The following is an 18,339-nucleotide window of genomic DNA, read 5'->3' as shown; positions in this document are numbered from 1 at the left end:
CTTATACTAATTAGGCCTAATAGTATATGAGTTTGAGTCTATAATAACGAGGCTCAATAAGTCAACCCAAAATTGATTGATATGGCCCGATTGCAAGCTCGAAACCCACAATCAAGGACTAAACTTACTTGTAACAAAGCTCAACATTCAAAGAATCACATACCTATTACCAAGTGCATTTATTGGTTTATTAGGTGTGGAATTAGTATCAAATTGATTTTTTATTTGATGTAATAATTGTTTTATTTTGATCAAAGGGTCAGGATTGGAAATTATTAATAAAGAAGTTTCCGAATAAATTTATATTTTAATTACACCACTATCAGCAAAATGAAAAAGGAGTTGACTGTAAAAGCGCTAGCTTTGATATAAATAAAATCGCGTTTTGAAAGAGCGACTGTTGGTGTTGCCTTAGCTGTCCAGGACTCCACTGGAAGTTTGCTGCTCGCCCGCTCACTCTCAGATTCTTTCTTCTCGCGCAAATTCTCTCTCTAAAATTGCACTTTCTTTCTCTACAGCTGCACTCAATCAACCCCTCACTCTCGTAACCTATTCTCTCTCTCTATCTCCATCTCCAACTGAGTTCCTTCAATCAGGTATTTTTTCGTCATTGAGTTAACCAGATCATGCCGAGGACGACGTTTATTTGATTTGTTTCATTTTTTTTTTTGGCTCTCGTGACGTGATCGGTGAAATCCGTGGAGTAATTTCTGTTCGTCTTTCAAATGATCGAGAATGTATGTTTATGTGAACCGAAATATTTGCTGGTTTGAGTTTCTATAGTCGCCGGTGCTTTTGAATTCCAAGGGTTTTGTTGTTGGTTCATGTCACGGGTTAGATCTGGTGGTGAAATTGGCGAGGAACTCGTAATTGCTTGTTTTTCGTTGTTGAGTTTTGTGTTTTGTGTTAATGTTACTGCATATATGACCGCATTTTGAGGAAATTTTGTTAGGGTTTATAGTGCGATGCAGAAACTGAGCTGATAAGGGTTTATAGGAAAATGTCAACTCATTTTGATTGTTTGTCGTCGTGTTAGATGATTTTCCCCCCTATTTTAATGTGCCGTGATTTTGGTTCTTCGTTGGAAGCTGACTGTTTAACCATTTATATATTTAAATAATTTATTTGCTTCACTATCCGAGGCATCTTCTGTTGGAATTTTAAAGTTTTGCACCCAAAACCTGGTCGTTGCAGTTACTCTTTAACTCACTATGCAGGAATGTATAAGTACCTAAAATCAGCTATCTCTTGCTAAATGAATCTATTTCAGCATTTTTACGTTTTAATGTATTTAGCTTAGCTTCCGTCAATCGATTTTGTTTATGAAATATGCACCGAAATGTAGGTTGGATTACTATCGAGCTCGAGCTCGTTTTGTACTGTTATTCTCTCTTCTCATTTTTGTATGTACCTGTTTAAATGAGATTCCATTATCGCATTACTTAAACTATTTTCTGGTAGGAATGGCCACACAAACTGCAAACCCTCCGCCAGCTCCGAGTGCTCAAGTGGTTGGAAATGCTTTTGTTGAGCAGTATTACCACATTCTCCATCACTCCCCTGAGTTGGTTTTCCGGTTCTACCAGGATGTAAGTGTGCTGAGTCGCCCAGATCCTAATGGCCTTATGACAACTGTGACCACTATGAAAGTAAGTATATTGAAATTGTACATAGTGTTGAGTTTGTATCTGAATTAAGTCTTAATATCGTCAACTTCTTACCATTTTTTGTTTTGGGAATTTGCTTAAACCTGTTCGAATGTGATTTTCCTGAGGCCGTTTGCCTACTATTGTCGTAGCACTTAAATTACTGGTATATTGCACTTCCACCCATGATGTTTTTCACTTATGGCTAGCTGTATCTGCATTTTTCTGTTATACTGTGTCCATTCTTTACATTTGTTTAGTGTCATTCCTCTGGGTTATGGAAGATTCATTATGCATGTTAAATCAGTTTTTGGTAAAGTAATGTAGAACAATATGTTAATTACGAGTAACATAATAACTCTGTTCTGGTTCGGGTTCTGATGCGATAAAATAGTAACAAAACAGTGTCGTTTTTCATGTTTTACCAGAGTATAAATGATAAAATATGCTCTCTGGACTACAAGAACTACAAGGCAGAGATAAAGACTGCTGATGCACAGGATTCTTATGCCGATGGAGTGATTGTGCTGGTAACCGGCTACTTGACTGGGAAGGACAATCGAAGAAGGAAATTCACACAAACCTTTTTTCTTGCTCCTCAAGACAAAGGCTACTATGTTTTAAATGATCTTTTTAGGTATGCGGAAGAGAGTGAACCAGAGATTAGCTCAGGGCTGGTAACTGGAGTTGTTGAGGCACCACCTACTTCTGTGGCTCAAGATCCAGGTTGGTTTTATAATTGCTTCTCGGTTTACCATCTGTGTGTTGAAATTTACCTTTACTTGGCCTTGTCATCATTTTCATTTTGTTGCCAGAGCCGCTTCGCGTGGTGGACTCTCCCATTGTGAACCATGCAACTCCCCAATTAGAGGAAGTTGAGGTCATTGAGGAGAAAATTGATGAGCAAGGGACGGACGAGATTGAAGTCAGTGATGACAAGGATGTTTTGGTGGAAGCTGAATCACATTCAAATGAGAATCATGTTTCCGCGGTTACAGACCCAGTTACTTCTTCATCCCAGGACGACACTCCAAAGAAATCATATGCTTCAATTCTCAGTTCACTGACAAAGAAGAGCCCAACCAAAGTCTATGTTCCAGCTAAGACAGCAAAAGTTCCCGTGAAAACTGAGAAGCAACAACGACAACCAGCTGCAGAGGAGTCAGTAATTGAATCATCAGTCCCTGTTGCACCTAATAACGCACCAGAAAGTAAAGATGCTCAGGACGAAGGTATTTTTCCTGCAGTTTCTTTTTTCTAACTTGCATGCATGAACAAGCACCACGAGCGTTACTATTTAAGATAAGGTAGCATAATATTATAAGACAAAGTCACGAATGTTACCAATATAGGCATGCTGCTCGTAGCACAGAGCTCAGTAGCTCATTTGTGACCCAGTCTCAGTATGTGACAAGAGTTGTATATCTGCATATCTTTTACACTCATGAGCCATTTTTCTAACCTCTAATTATTTTCATTCTGCTTTATTTCTTACAGTTGAAGGTCATTCCATATATGTTCGCAATTTGCCTCTAGATATTACGGTTTCTCAGCTTGAAGTTGAATTTGAGAAATTTGGAACTATTAAGCCAAATGGGGTCCAAGTCAGAAGTAATCAGGTTGGTTTTAGCATAACTTATTTACGGTGCTGTACTTGCTGAGTGTGTTAATGTTGACACTGTTTCTCCTTTCTCTTCAGCTACAAAGTTTCTGTTTTGGCTTTGTTGAATTTGAAGAATTTAGCTCCATGCAAAGTGCAATTAAGGTATGCGTGTTCTTTGCATCTTATTCTTCTTCTCACTCCTTTTGTTTTGAGATTGCATTCGGATTTAAGACTATGTTGTGACTTAGCACCTTAATACTGACGAATAGATATGTCCTACATGTTTCTTGAATGCTGAAATGTCTGTGACATGTAAATTCATTTCAGAAAGCTTTATGTTTTCTTCCCCATCATTTTTCTCACTCATTCTTAGCTGCTTTATGTCCTTTATGCTGTATGTTAATTCCGAGGACAAATGAGTCATTGTAAGTTTGGATGGGATTTTAAAATTTGGAGACAAGTTCATCTTGATTTCATACATTTCTACGTAAATGGGGTTTTTTCCAATCGAATTTGTCTTTCCTCTCTTCCTAAACTGGAGACATTTTTGTTACATTATTAGCACAACGGATCTATGTACATTAATAAGCCTAGAAACTTAGACTTCACTGTTCCTACTTTCATTCTTTTCATATTATCCTTCTCTTCATTTACCCACTTCACTTCTTTAACCTGCCTAAAAGTCTCTAATATCCCATTACAGTTGAAGGTACTTATAAAATCTTCATCGAGCATAATGTTTTCAATACAATTGTATTTTCAAATTGCAAAGTTTGGCAGTTTTGTTGCCTGGAAGTTTCGTGAATCTTCTAAAATGATCCTGTAATTGGGTGAGAAAGCAAACTATTTTCTTTTATCATTTTCTCTTTACCTCACCTCTTGGAACCATGGTTAGCCAGCTTCTCCATCTTTGTATTCCAGTAAAGATCATCGTGCATTTAGCGGTCAATAGTGAAGTCCATATCCTAAAACATTATCCAGTTTCTTCTTCGATCTTATACCTAAGAGTCTAGAAACTCCTTAGAATCAATGTAGTCTTCACATAGCTTTTGATACGACTTGATTGGTTCATTTTGATCAGATTCCCAGTTTTATAATCCTACACATCAAACATATATCTCTATTTTTCGATTGATTTAAGATTGGTTGCATTATTAATGACCTGTTCTATGCTTATTCTCATGAAAACCACCCCATGGCCTGATTTTTCGAACACTGGAGAAATTTACCATAAGAGTTACTAGCTGGATTTTCCGTAGATATTACGATTAAAATTATGTTCCCTCTCTCTATATATATTTGCACTAATATTGCTTAACTTTTCAGGCATCTCCTATAACTATTGGGAATTATCAAGCTACTGTGGAGATAAAGAGGACAACAACTCGAGGTGAGGCAGAAGCATTAACTTTTCAGTATCTACATTCCAAATTCCAGAATCATGGAGTACTCAATATTACAAAAAAAATGCGCGATATTCCATACATCATAAGCAAATATACCTGGTGAAATATTAACTTTATGATATTACCTTTGTTACTGCCAGGTGGCAGCGGGAGGGGTCGATTTAATTTCCCGCGAGGAGGCTTCCGTAATGACAACTTCAGGGGTCGTGGAAACTTTGGTGGTGGTGGTGGTGGTGGTGGTCGAAGCTACGTTAGAAGCGATAGCTTCAGGGGTCGTGGTGGAGATGGTTATCAACAAGGAAGAGGTAGGGGCGGTCATCGTTCCACCCCTAATGATGTTATTCAGTCATCGACGTAAATTTGGTGGAGGTGAGAAATATTGGAAGCAAAGTTTTGACGTAACAGAACGAAAAAAAGAAAGAAAGTAAGTGATGGTAACTATTTGTCAGTTTTTTTTTCTCGTTTCTCCTTCAATCCTCGGAAATTTTTAAGATGGGAGTTGCTTCACAGAATGAAAAACGGCGTTTAGACTTAAGAGTAGTAGTACCACTAGCCAGTCAATTTTTTCGTCTAGGGAGGGTTTTCGCTCGCTGCTTTAGGGGAATGTAACTAGCTTTAACTGAAATGCTGCGTACGACGGAGGGGGAAACAAAATTAATTTTTATTTGGTATGTTTAGTTGCTGATAGATTGCTGAATTGGTAATTAAAAATCATCTCCTTACACAAATCATTTTCAGATCATGCCACAATTTGTTCAAATGAAATTTTACTTTTAACATATAAACACTCTCTTAATTGGTACAAACTGTTCAATGGTATAAGGTCGAGTTGGAGTTTGAATATCTCTGAAAATCTTTTGTAATAATTATTAAGGGCATATGCTTTTTTATTTTTTAGAAAAAAAGAAAAAAAAAACCACGTAGTTACTCTACAGTTGATATATCCCTCTAACTAAAAAAAAAAAGAAAAAAAAAAAGAAGAAAAAAATAATTGAGATCATCAATTGGGCTACGAACAATAAACTAAGGTTACTAGGTTGGCCAACTTGCAATAAATTATTTATTTCATTGGATCGAAAACTAATTTTGAGGACATGTCCATTTGTCAGTTCTCGTGGGTCAAAGGACCGAAAACTAATGTTGTCAAATCTACTAATTTATTAATCATTTTCATACATAACATCGAAGCATGGGCCAATTTGGTACGATGTGAATCACATCAATTAGATATTCTTTTATTTTTTTTATTTTGCATTTTAAAATAAAAAACTAATAAAAGAATAAAATTATCTTCATTTACTTTAAATAGATTTATTGTGTTTCGATGATGTAAACTGTATTATTTTTTTTCAATGTTGCGAAGTGCAAAATTCTACATTTGAAGGATTTGGTTAAATAACTAATCACTGGGCATACATACACACGGGTGTAGCATAGAATAGACCGGTTTATAGTTACATAATCTACAGTTCCATATCACCCCTATATAAATAACCAGGTGTAGCATTTAATTTTTCGGGATATTGGAATTAAACCATTATTTTAATGCTGGGGATTACGTGTCGAAAAAGAAAATGAAAAGAAGTGGAAAGCGGGGTGTAGACCCTTGTTTTCGTATAAATGCATATCTATCCTCGAAAACTGCTCTTCACAGCCACGTGGACAACCCTCCCTACACCTGTCTTTTCTCAAAAGTTTTTACGTTACAACTCATGCCCTTTTTCGTCTTTTCACAATCACCCCCCCATGGATTAAAATCCACTCCCACCCCGCAAACCTCTTCGTCTTCATCACTCATCTCTGCGTGTTTTTTTCTTCCTTCAACAACTCTCTCTCTCTCTCTCATGGCTTCCGCAGTTTTCTTTTGCAAAATTCGCCTGTAATTTCAGAATTCCATTCTATTCTATTTCTCGAATTGATTTTTTTTTTTTCTTGTTTTCGACATTATTGATGGAGAGAGGTGAGGGAAACAAAGAGAATCTCATTTTTTCGACTGATCTGCTGAATAACTTCATTAAACGAGGCCTTTTCGTAGAATACGAAGACGAACAGAGGAGAGAGGACGAGGAAATGGAGTTGAGTTTGGGGCTTTCGATGAACGGCAGATTCGGAGTTGACCCTACGAGGAAGGTGCTCGACCGCTCGTCGTCTATATCGGACATGGCTTCCGTCGTCTCCGCCGCCGACAACGGGATCGGCGACCACGCGCGCGGCGTCGAGATCGAAAAGCACGCGCCGCCGCTGGCGAGGACGCACTCGCTGCCGATCCAGACGGAGGAGGAGTGGCGCCGCCGCAAGGAGCTGCAGTGCGCGAGGCGGATGAAGAAAAACTCCGCCGTCGTCGTCGACGATGCTGATACTGATAGTAGTAACACCACCAGTAGCATGAAAGGCGTAGTGTATGAAATCGACTGCGGCGACGATCAGAAACTCGATCAATTCGTTAACGGAAACGTGACGCCGTTAATGCCAATCGAACACCTCATCGACGGCAATTCCGATCCGCCGTCTCACCAAACAGAGGGTATATATATACTGTAGTTATCTCTTTTAATATAATTTTATTTTGTCAACATTGGAAAATAATTTCACTCTTTTCATCTTTTGCATGTTCACAAGAAGAACAGGGCAGCAAAGTGGGGCCCACGACGAAAACGGAGAAGAACGCTGCGGCGATGCCGGAAATGCCATACGTGACGACGAAAGAAGCAGGGGCGAATGGGAAGAAGGTAGAGGGATTCCTGTACAAGTACAGAAAGGGAGGAGTGAAGATAGTGTGCGTTTGCCATGGTTTATTTCTCACACCAGCTCAATTTCTCAACCATGCTGGTTTTCATAACGTTGACCACCCACTCAAGCACATTGTAGTCAACCCTTTCCCCCTCTTTTAATTCCTTCACATTGTAGTTGTTCTGTTTCGGGTTTTCAGTTTCGGGTTTTGCTGTTTTAAAGGAGAACTTTGCTATTATTTTCGACAAAGAAACACAAATTAGAAACAAGATACAAACTATAATTAACCAAAAATATCTGCATTCTTTTGTCAAATTGGGGGAAGAAGAAGCAACACTACAATTTACAGTTACCTACAAATTCAACACTAACAAGAAAACAACAATTCTTCAACTTCAAGAATTGCTTTTCGGTTTTTTTTTCCAACCTCCCTACAGTTTAAAAAAAAAAAAAACACCTCCCTCAAATCTAACAAGACGGCGGCTGCAGCTGCTTCAGCCGCCTCACCACCTGCCGCATAGTCGGCCTGGTCGACAGCGAATCCACCGTACACACCACCGCCAAATGCAGCACCTCCACCAAATCATCGTGTGGGCCCGCATCCCACACCCCAGCTGCAAACACCTCCTTCGCCCGGCCTGCCCTTAAAAGCATACACGCCCACCCGACAATATTAAACCCGTTCCCGTACGAACAAAACGAAGGGTCCAGCGCCTTCTTATCCGAAATCAACTCCAACAACACCACCCCGTAGCTGTACACATCCGCCTTATCCGAAACCCTACATGTCATCGCGTACTCTGGCGCCACATACCCAAAAGTCCCGGCGACGCCTGTCGTCGCGTGTGTCTCTGAAGTTCCGAGAAGCCTCGCCAGCCCGAAATCTGATAAATAAGCGTTGAATTCCTCGTCCAGTAAAATATTGCTCGGCTTCACATCTCTGTGCAGCACACGCGGCACACACTGGTCGTGCAAATAGGCTAACGCACGAGAAACGTCGAGCGCGATTTTATGCAAGACCCTCCAATCGAACGTGCATCTTTCTTGAATGAACCTCTCCAAATTGCCGCCCGGCAAGTAATTGTACACAAGAAACATTTCGGTCTCACTGGCGTGGTAGCCGATTAGGGTTACGAGGTTTCTATGGCGGAGGCGACCTAGGGTTTTGATTTCCGCGTCGAATTGCTGGAAGCCTTGGAACCTTCCGACGGCGAGGCGCTTGACGGCGACGAGGACACCTGGCGCGATCTCGGCCTTGTATGTGGCGCCGAATCCGCCGTTGCCTATGCAGTTGGTGGCGTTGAAGTTGGCGGCGGCACGCACCACCGTGTCGAAGGTGAGCGGCACCCCTATGTCGCTGAAGACTATGACCTCCTTCCTGTGGGACCCGCCGCTCACCCTTGACCTCGGCTTCCACTTTCTCGTGTAGAAGAAGAGGACTACGAGTGCGACAAGAACCGAAACAATGGCTGCTGCGGATGTTATGAAGGCGATTTCAACCGAGTTGAATCCGTTCTTGCCCTCTCGTTTACTCGGAGCTGTTGTCGTTGATAATGGTGGAGAAGAAGAAGCATCGTTTTGTGGGCCAGCTGTTCTTCGATTTTCGTCTGAGGATAATGTAGGGCAATGGAGAGAAGGGTTCCCGAGAAAGCTATCGCATTTTATCATGGTATTGTTGAGAGGGAGCGGTCCGGATAGATAATTGAAGGAGACGTTGAACGATGACAGAGAGGGTATATTTGTCAATCCAGGTGGAACTTGCCCCGACAACTTGTTATTGTTGAGGAAAAGGATTTTTAACTTCCGTAGATTCGCAATTTCTTTCGGGATTTCTCCGGATAGTAAGTTTGATGACAGATCAAGAACTTGCAGAGAATATAGCTGCCCGAAATTTGTAGGGATCGAACCGTTGAGGTTATTTCCCGACAGAGACAGGTGTTTGAGATCCTTAATCTTGCCGAAACTGCTCGGGATCGTACCTTGCGAAAAAGGGTTCCAGCTTAGATTAAGAACGGCGAGCGAAGCCAATTCGCCGATCCCGAGAGGAATACTTCCGGAGAGTTGATTACCCGAAGCATCTAGAAGTATCAGAGTCTTGCACATTGTGGCAATATCTGTTGGGATTTGACCGGATAACAAATTGTTCGTCACGTTGACTATTATACCCCTAGCCTCGTCGCACTTGTCGAAGAAAGCTTGAGAAAGGGTTCCGGTGAGCTTGTTTCCGCCAGCAAGAAATGCGTAAACTATCTGCTGCCCTAATCTCTCGGATGCAACAGGCATTGACTGAAGAGTGCCCGTAAAGTTGTTGGAACCGAAATTATGCATTACCGAGAAGCCATCACCAAAAACCCGAGTTCTTGATCCGAAATACGATACATATGCAGACGAAAGATCATGTAGGAATTGGATAGGCGAGCAAGATTCGTAACTGAATTTCGGAATAGAACCCGATAAATGATTCCCACTGATGTCGAACATAGTCATACAAGGAACGGGGATTTTGTCGGTGATCTCCCCACCGAGTCTATTCGAGCTCAAATCGAGAAAATGCAGCTTCTTGCAGATGCTAAAACCATCGGAGATTTTTCCGGAGTAATAGTTTTGAGCCAAATTCAGAATCTCCAAATTATCGCACGAGCCCCAATCGGCAGGTAAATTTCCTTGAAGAGTTGCCCTAGGAGCCCAAATCATCCTCAAGCTAGACAATCGGGTGATTTCAAACGGAATAGTGCCTTCGTAGAAATTGAACTCGTTGGCAGTAAATGCCAGCTTCTCCACCGAATTAGAAACGTTCGGGAGAGGGTCCCACAAATCCGACAGCACCAGCACAGACAGCCTCGTACAATTACCGAGCTCTGATGGAATAGGACCGCCGAAGTTGTTCCTCGACACGTCCAGTACTTCCAGCTGGCTCAACCGGCCGAGTTGACTCGGAATAACCTCCTCCAACATGTTAGAGTACAGAAGAAGGGTCTTCAACCCTCTACAGTTTCCGATACTTCTCGGAATACCTTCGGCCAAGTAATTCCCCGAAAAATCCACATGCTCGAGATTCGCACAATTGTCGCCTATCTCGACCGGTATCGATCCACTGAGCAAATTGAACGACAAGTAAACCCCTCTCAAATCTTTAAACCCACCGATAAACCCCGGAATCGAACCGTTGATTTGATTCCCAGCTAAATTCAAGATTTGAAGCCCCGAACAATTTGATAAAGAATACGGTATCCCCCCGAAAACCTCGTTGAATCCCAAATTCAGAACTTTCAGATTCCTCAACCCGTCGAACCGAGTCGGTAAGGAACCCGTGATGAAATTGCCTTCGAGATCGAGAACTTCGAGCTTCTCCATACCCCAGATTTCGACAGGAATCGAACCGCTTAATTCGTTGAATGGCAAAGACAAAACCTTGAGTTCACTAAGCTTAGCAACAGCTGCCGATAACTTGCCCAAGACTCTAACTTTATTACCATTGCTCAAACAAGGTGCCCTAATTCCGAATCCGTACAGTGGAAATTGAGCAATTCTAGCACAAGACAGAGAATTACCTCCACCGGTAATATTCAAACCCACGACCCGAGAACCCGAATCGCAAGAAACCCCGGCCCACGAGCAGTGATCCGCCGGGCTGTTGAAATTCCAGCCGCTAAGAACTCCGTACGGGTCCGAAAGCGACTCCTTGAGCTCCATGAGAGCGGATTTGTCGGAATCCGACGCCGAAACTGCGTCGTTTCGAGGTGAGAACAGGGCGAAAAGGAAAATCAAGAGCTCCAACGGCGTGCGGAGGTGGTGCCGATTCGTGGCGAGAGGAAAACGACCCATTAATGAAGCCCGATAAGGGTCCTGAAAAAAGCCCGAGTGAAGCCCGGACCCGTTGTTTGTCTCCCCCTATCTTGAACCAGCATAAAAAACACAAACCCTAACCCTGGTTTTTAGGGATTGCTTTCTGCTTTTGTTAGTTTAATTTGTGAATGTAATATGCAGACTTTAGAGAGAGAAGGTAGAGAGAGAGAGAGAGAGAGAGAGAGAGAGGGAAGACGAAGGACGAGGAACAGTGGGCTGTGTCTTTGTCTGTTCTTTGAAGAAAAAACGCGTTCTTGTTCACATTATTTCTATGTTTTTATTTTTTTTATTATTTATATTATTTTTTTTTTATCTTTTATATTATTTTTTATCATTTAATAAAATTCTACAGAATTTTGGTCATAAGCTGGACTAGTAAGACTACTTAAAGAGAGAATGATAATACTATTTATTTATTATTATTCAATTAAAACCTTTTAATTATTACTTTTAACTAATTATTTTTCATGTTAGGATTGCATATTGCATAGTTACCCGGGATTGTTAAAATGAAGAAAAATTAAATATATCATAATTAAATCGTAAAAGAAAAAAATCTACTTCTATATATATGTAAGAGAGAAATAATATGAAAAGTCATAGAGGAAAAAAAAAAACACACACACACACAAAGGCTGGTAATATCGATGGAAAAATAATGAATAATTGATTTTAACAAAAATTACAAATATATATATATATACACATTGTTTTGTGATTATGTGCAAATTTATGGTAAAATTGCCATTTTTAATATTTTTTTCCTTTTCAGTTCTGCAGAGAAATATTATTGCCCATCTTTTTTTTTTTTTTTGTTTGGTATTTTATTTACTAAATTCAGGTTTTATTATTAATTAATTAATGATATAATTTGGGTTGGATGGTTGGTGGTGGAAGAGTAATGGTGGGGCTGAACCTAGGAAAGGGACCATACCGGTGAATAAATGCATGTTCCCCTCATTCAACTTGCCGGAGCCACGGCCCAAAACCTAGCTACCACCCCTTTTTTAATAGGGTTTTGCTTCCATTTTCATTTTCATGGCCTCAATTAGTATTATTATTTTTTTTATTTTTTTTTATTGTGTTGTTTTTCGTTTATCATCCTCATTTTTTACCAATTATATCATTGCATATAGCGTAGCACATCAAAGTTGACAAAGTAATTCTTTTCACGTGAAATTTAAAGTATAATTTTCTCAAAGAAATTAAAAGTAGAATGGTTGAAAAATCAAATTTCACCGACGTTATATGAATTTAATTTAATTATAAACCAATTAAATAATATTTTTTTTAATTTTTTTTTTTCTGAAAAGTAACATTAAAAATATTATTAGTCAAATTTGAACAAAGAAAAATGTAAAATGATTTTCTCCTAATGGCCCATACCAAAATCTATTCCCAAGTATTTTTGGCTGCAAAATTGATTAATATGCCAACCGGTGAAAGTTGGGACGGAAATTTCGATTTCTGATATTTTCATTTTTTTTTTGGGATTGAAATTGAAAATATATTAACAAATATAATTTGGAATTTTCGATATCCAAAAATTCCAGTTTATTTTCTGATTTTTTTCTGGAGTTGAAATCAAAATAAGTTTTGTATTTCCGAGAAAAAAAGCATTATTTTTTTTCCAAAAGGGTCAATTCAAATCTGTTACATCCGATTTTCACCCTGAAAATATTATATTTCATATGTATATCTTGTATAAAATGAACAATAGATAAAATGTTTGATCATGTTCGAACTTTACAATAATCACTTTTGGATCTGCTTGTCTTATTCTTTTAGAAATGAGTATCTAAATAAGATGGTGGTTGATTATTTTAATGATAAAAAGCACATGGTCAATATCCTAAACTTAAATCAAACAAAGGACAACCTTATAAAATAGATATTAATTTTCTTACATCATTTCTTGAATCTTGATATCATTGTTGTGTCACATGTGACATCATAAGCAAGAATGTTGTATGATGTATCTACTATATCATAGGGGGAACAAATAATCTAGGCCAAATTACTGACATCCCCGTCAAATTACGAATCGTTATCTTCTTTGAGTAATTACAATCACTCATTAATTATGTATTATCTTACGAAAATACCCTTTCAGAGATAAATTTAGGGATGTTAAATCGGTAAAACTAGGCAGAAATTTCGGTACGCCAACATTTCATACCGTTTATCGAACTGAATATACGATTTGGTTCGATAAATAACCGAATTACATAAATTTTATATAAAAATATTTTAAAAAAGGGGTGGCTGTAATTATCTAAACAATATGTTTTTTTTAGTAATTTGGTCATACCTCCGGAGTGGCCTTAATTTGCCCAATAATCTAAGCTGAAATCGAAATACATTAAATTACTCTACATTCATTGGATTCCAAATCGCCCCTTAAATAGGTGTTCGAGTTCAATTTGTTAACATACGAACTAAATTTGAACACATATTTTTGTTCAATAAGCTACCAAGTTTTGCTAAACCTCAAACTCATGAATTAGAAAAAAAAAAGAAAAAAAATTAAATATGTACAAAATATTAAATTACTTGAGTTGAATTTGTGTTTGGCTGGATTGTTTATCAAACCAAGCTCAAATACAAGAAACTATTAGCACACCCTGTGTTTCAACAAGAACAATGAATGTAACATTGAACTTTTACTCCTAAATTGAAGCTAAGCATGTCTTAAGCAATTATCCAGGTAATTAATTAAAACACCAAAAAACATCATTAGTGATTTAATTAAAAAACAATTACAATGTTAACAGCATCGAGGCCAACAAGAGAACCAAGAAAACCATCTTGTCATGTAAGCCTTGGAAACTTGTTCTTGCAACTCGGGTTTTTCCGGTTTCTCCTCGACTTTCTTTAACGACCCCGTTTTTCCACCGTCGCTCACCAATCTGAAATCAAGAAAAACAACTGTATCAAGAGCATTACTTAATCATGTTTAAGTACTAATCAAGTAATCTAAACAGCAATTAGACAACATTAGACTCACAAAAAGGAAAGAAAATGGAATCATTTAAGGTGGTATTTTCTGAATTACGCTGATTCCGATCAGAATATTTCCAATTTCTCGGAACAATGTTTTTCATTCCAAATTCCGACTTATTTTTGGTTGAAAGTGCTAGATCCGATCGGATCCATCCGATTTCCGATTTTTTTTTGCAACATAATTGGAATTAGTTTTTTTATGTCAGAAAAATGTGTTTTCTTTTTTCAAAAGTGCTAATTCCGATCCAATCCATCCGATTTCCGAATTTCCTTTTGGGACATAATTCATAAAAAAATTGGATTTTTTTTCTCCGTAAGTGATAATTCAGATCTGATCAGTTAGATTTCCACCCCTGCTAGCACATTACAATCAAAACAATTAACAATGTAAGAGAAACTAAATTGTTGAGGATGTACTAAATTTCTTACACCGGAAATGCGAAAGAGCTGCTGCTATTTCCACTCTCATCGGAAAGTCGAGGATTACTCATCGAAGTTCCGGGAGTATTCGACAAAGTAATATTACTGTGCTCGGAAGGTGAAGAAGCTCCTTTCGATTCCGGAACCTTCATAGCAATAGGAGGAAGATGAACCACCTCATTATTATTACAAGCCTTCTTCTCCTCCGCATGAAATTCCATTTTCGCCCTTTTCGAACTATCGTCCGAATCTTGCTTTTCGAGCCTAGACTCAACAACCTTGTCCGAATTCACACAACTTTCTTCATGAGCCGGCACTTCAATAACAGGAGGAAGGCTAATATTGGAATGTGTATTGCTGCTATATTCCTCGAGTTTAGGGAGTTCGCCCGATTTTCCGAACATAATCCCCACGTCTCTCGAGAAACTATTGTTCCCCATGTGGATACTGAATAGGGACTCGTTCGAGGCCACGCTCCACTCGGACGGGTTTGTTGCTTTAGTGGAGAAAACGGATGAGGGTATACGGTTAGGGTCGTAACCCGTGGGTTGGCCCATTGTTTGGACCGGAGGTGATTTCATTTGCGGGCGGGTCGAATTTTCGGGAGATGAGTACTCCGTGGGCCCCGTCGGTGGGGAGGTGCTTAGCATGCTCCAACTAGGCGTGTGGGTTTTGGTATCGGGCGAGGAAACGGATTCTGGATCGGATAACGGGTTTTCATCGGATTTAGACTTGGACGAGGAAATGTCGAACGGGTCCTTTTCGTGGATACCAAAATCCGAAGAACTCGAAGAGGAGGAGGAGGAAGAGGAAGACGAAGATGAAAATTTTGGAATATTCTCTTGTGGAAGAAGAATATTCCCATCCTTGTACTCGGGGTTTTCCCTTACGTGCTCGTTGGTTTCTTTCGCATGCTCGGATTCCATCTCTCTTTCTCTCTCTCTCTCACCCTCTCTTTCTCTGATTATCGAAGTTTTCCGGATATTATCGGGCAATAAACAAGTGATTGTAAAGCTGCATAGTGCATGGGGAAAGGTTCGGAATCGAAAATTAGATTACGAATCAATATGAATGGGAGCAGCATAGAGTTTTAACTATTGCCTAACATGCAGAATAGAAAGAAATCAGACAAGACTCTGTTTCTTTTTAAGGTTATAAATAATATATGTAATAAAAAAACTTTCCAAAATAAAATCTTTCATAAGAAAAAAAAAATAATTACAATTTACTCAAAAGGGTTTTTGTTGATAAGCAAAATCTATATATCAAAACATAAAGCAGAAAATTTTACTACACATTACCTTTTTAAATCAAGAAACCGGACGAATCAATCATCCAGTTTCGAAACGGTAAGGTTCTTAACCGTTCGCCTAGAACCCAGAATCAAGGATTCAAAAACAAAACCTTGGATCAAATGTGTCAATCAATAAAGTTGGTAACTTTTAAACAAAAGAAATTTTTTAATGCAAAATAGTTAGGGCAAATGAAAGGGGATTGTTTTAGGGTTTATTCTTGAAAGAAAAATGTTGGTTGAAAAGTAAGGCCATGCATCAATTTCGGACCATTTTGATTAGCTTTCATTTGTGACCAACTATATGTTGTGTCTTCCAATAGTTTGAATTTGATTTTGTACCTAAACTTTAGGAAATATTTTATATTTCCTTTGTCATTTTTTTTCCAATAAAAACATATAATATATACATGCTTATGTAGTTATGTATGATCGGCTATAACTCGGTGGAGTTCGCCTACGGGTGAAAATCGGATTGGAATTAGCACTTTGGAACAATTTTCAAAAGTTTTCGGAAGTGGAAAACTAATCCTAGTTCTGTTCCACACACAAAAAAAAAAATCGAATAATTGGAAGGCTATACATTTGGAAACTGCAATGGAAAAAATAGTTTCAAATCGAAAAAATCGGACTTGAATTCCAATTTTTATTCACCTATAATTCAAAGTATATAATAACATTGGTATTAAATTAGGAGAATAATCAAAAAAGTTTCCGAATATTTAAATCGGATTGGAAATCAGAATTTAATATGTATTCCAATTCAGTTAAAATAAAATAAAACCGGAACTCCCCGAAATTTCCGAATGAAAAATATTATTCCAAAATCGGAAATTTCGGGATTTCAAAGTTTCTTAATTTCCAATTTCCACCCCTAAGTTCACATAATGCATAATAGAACAAGAGCTAGTTTTTTTCTGACCAAGGTATTTTTCGTAAATACGTTGCAAAGAAGAGGGCAAATTCCGAAAAGAAAGCAAAGGTTTAAAACTTGAGCATATATCATCTTATCTGCTATATTTCTTGCCTTTTATTCTGTTTTCTTACATCAGAATACTTATTACTCTTCAATGGAGAAACTAATGTTAACTAGCAAAGTTCAAATTTTTATGCCACAATTTGCCACACAATCCAATATTCTTTTCAACTCTTCCAATTCTTTTCAATTTCCCCACAATTGGAATATTCTTGGAATCAAACTAGCATCAACCAATCCAATGAAGGTAATTTTTGTCACAATTTTTTTATTTATAGATAAAAAAAAATAGTTGATTTAATTTTTTTGATTAGGTATGTGGAGTGAGGAGGAGGAGAATTAATACAGAGAGTGATACATATGTGCTAATGGAACCTGGCAAAAACGAAGAATTCGTGACGGAGGAAGAATTGAGTGAGAAGTTGAGAAATTGGCTCGAGAATTGGCCCGGTGATGATTTACCAACCGATCTTGCGAGATTCGATTCGATCGACGATGCTGTTTTGTACCTAGTGAAGTCTGTCTGTGAATTGGAAATCGATGGTGATGTTGGCTCTATTCAATGGTACCAAGTTCGGTTGGACTAGTTTAAACATGATTTAATTTTTCCGGTTTGTCGATGATATTAAAAAATGTTGATTTTGTTTGTACCATGTTTTCGTTTTTTTTTTTTTTTTTTTTTAATTTAATTTGTTACAGGTTAGTTAGATACAATTCAAATTGAACTGCAGATGAATTAAGAGAATTTGTTGGCATATAGATGTAGTGAAGATTACAAAGACCATAACACAAACAATAAAGACTAATTATATATTCGACAATTTTCAGCATTTTCCGGATTGGGAAAGACCCTATGATTCTTGAAGGTGTAACGCTTGAATCTGAAATAGAAATTGAAACCGATTTCGTATAATTAGATATGAATAGTGCTTTAGTGATTAATTCTTGAACCGGGATTCGTGTTCGTGTACCTTAGAAGAAGGTGGCAAGAGTTTGCTTCCTTTTCTGCATCTGGCAAGGATTCCTCTAGTAACGGGAGACATTATCTGATCGGTCGGACTAGTGTATCTGCGACATCCAATCAAAATTCACCATTTTCGATCATCGAGCGTAAAAAAAAAAAAGAATTACTAAGAAATTAAAAGATAAGTGTGGAATGTAATATATGATGTTACCTTTCGGGAAATTTGAATGCCTTGGGGACCTTGAGCCGGTCGGGCGTAACGTTTTTGCCGGAGTTACATGTCGGAGGAGGAGGGGTATTTTGGTCAGGAATATTTATCTTGATTTCTAAATCAACTGTGGGGATTCTTAGAGGGGTTTGAAGTGTTTTTTGGTCCATTGTTTTTCTTCTTCTTCTTCTTCTTTTTTTTTTTTTTTTTTTCTCAAGGATTCAAATTGAGATTTAATAGAAGTCT

General features: G+C 38.3%; 6 protein-coding genes across 6 annotated transcripts; 3 read left to right on the top strand and 3 right to left on the bottom strand.

Moving 5' to 3' along the window:
• Nucleotides 1–395: 395 nt before the first annotated feature.
• On the top strand, nt 396–5,383 carry LOC105974653 (nuclear transport factor 2). The gene is made up of 8 exons (XM_088821534.1): nt 396–596; nt 1,462–1,649; nt 2,075–2,372; nt 2,462–2,878; nt 3,144–3,265; nt 3,346–3,411; nt 4,576–4,639; nt 4,796–5,383. Exons 2-8 carry the CDS (start codon nt 1,464–1,466, stop codon nt 5,011–5,013), a joined length of 1,371 nt encoding a protein of 456 aa, XP_088677660.1. The 5' UTR covers nt 396–596; nt 1,462–1,463; the 3' UTR covers nt 5,014–5,383.
• A 1,168-nt stretch (nt 5,384–6,551) lies between these two features.
• On the top strand, nt 6,552–7,623 carry LOC105971392 (ninja-family protein AFP3). The gene is made up of 2 exons (XM_088822611.1): nt 6,552–7,192; nt 7,270–7,623. The coding sequence occupies exons 1-2, from the start codon at nt 6,606–6,608 to the stop codon at nt 7,544–7,546; spliced, it is 864 nt and encodes a 287-aa protein (XP_088678737.1). The 5' UTR covers nt 6,552–6,605; the 3' UTR covers nt 7,547–7,623.
• Nucleotides 7,624–7,668: 45 nt separating this feature from the next.
• On the bottom strand, nt 7,669–11,520 carry RPK2 (receptor-like protein kinase 2). The gene has a single exon (XM_012996202.2). It carries the CDS (start codon nt 11,208–11,210, stop codon nt 7,854–7,856), a length of 3,357 nt encoding a protein of 1,118 aa, XP_012851656.2. The 5' UTR covers nt 11,211–11,520; the 3' UTR covers nt 7,669–7,853.
• A 2,237-nt stretch (nt 11,521–13,757) lies between these two features.
• Nucleotides 13,758–16,150, bottom strand: LOC105975395 (uncharacterized). Its single transcript, XM_013000595.2, has 3 exons — nt 15,956–16,150; nt 14,664–15,668; nt 13,758–14,140 (listed from the first exon to the last, which is right to left on the bottom strand). Exons 2-3 carry the CDS (start codon nt 15,578–15,580, stop codon nt 13,999–14,001), a joined length of 1,059 nt encoding a protein of 352 aa, XP_012856049.2. The 5' UTR covers nt 15,581–15,668; nt 15,956–16,150; the 3' UTR covers nt 13,758–13,998.
• Nucleotides 16,151–16,965: 815 nt separating this feature from the next.
• Nucleotides 16,966–17,574, top strand: CRR7 (chlororespiratory reduction 7). Its single transcript, XM_012996191.2, has 2 exons — nt 16,966–17,168; nt 17,236–17,574. The coding sequence occupies exons 1-2, from the start codon at nt 17,016–17,018 to the stop codon at nt 17,506–17,508; spliced, it is 426 nt and encodes a 141-aa protein (XP_012851645.2). The 5' UTR covers nt 16,966–17,015; the 3' UTR covers nt 17,509–17,574.
• A 79-nt stretch (nt 17,575–17,653) lies between these two features.
• LOC105971347 (hydroxyproline-rich glycoprotein family protein) lies at nt 17,654–18,305 on the bottom strand. The gene is made up of 3 exons (XM_012996197.2): nt 18,097–18,305; nt 17,893–17,989; nt 17,654–17,802 (listed from the first exon to the last, which is right to left on the bottom strand). Exons 1-3 carry the CDS (start codon nt 18,261–18,263, stop codon nt 17,773–17,775), a joined length of 294 nt encoding a protein of 97 aa, XP_012851651.2. The 5' UTR covers nt 18,264–18,305; the 3' UTR covers nt 17,654–17,772.
• Between the last annotated feature and the right edge of the window lie 34 nt (nt 18,306–18,339).

Source organism: Erythranthe guttata, chromosome 8 (genome assembly GCF_056151865.1).
Source record: "Erythranthe guttata isolate IM_541 chromosome 8, IM_541, whole genome shotgun sequence".
Classification (NCBI taxonomy): Eukaryota; Viridiplantae; Streptophyta; class Magnoliopsida; order Lamiales; family Phrymaceae; genus Erythranthe; species Erythranthe guttata.
This window is presented reverse-complemented; position numbering and strand designations above follow the sequence as displayed.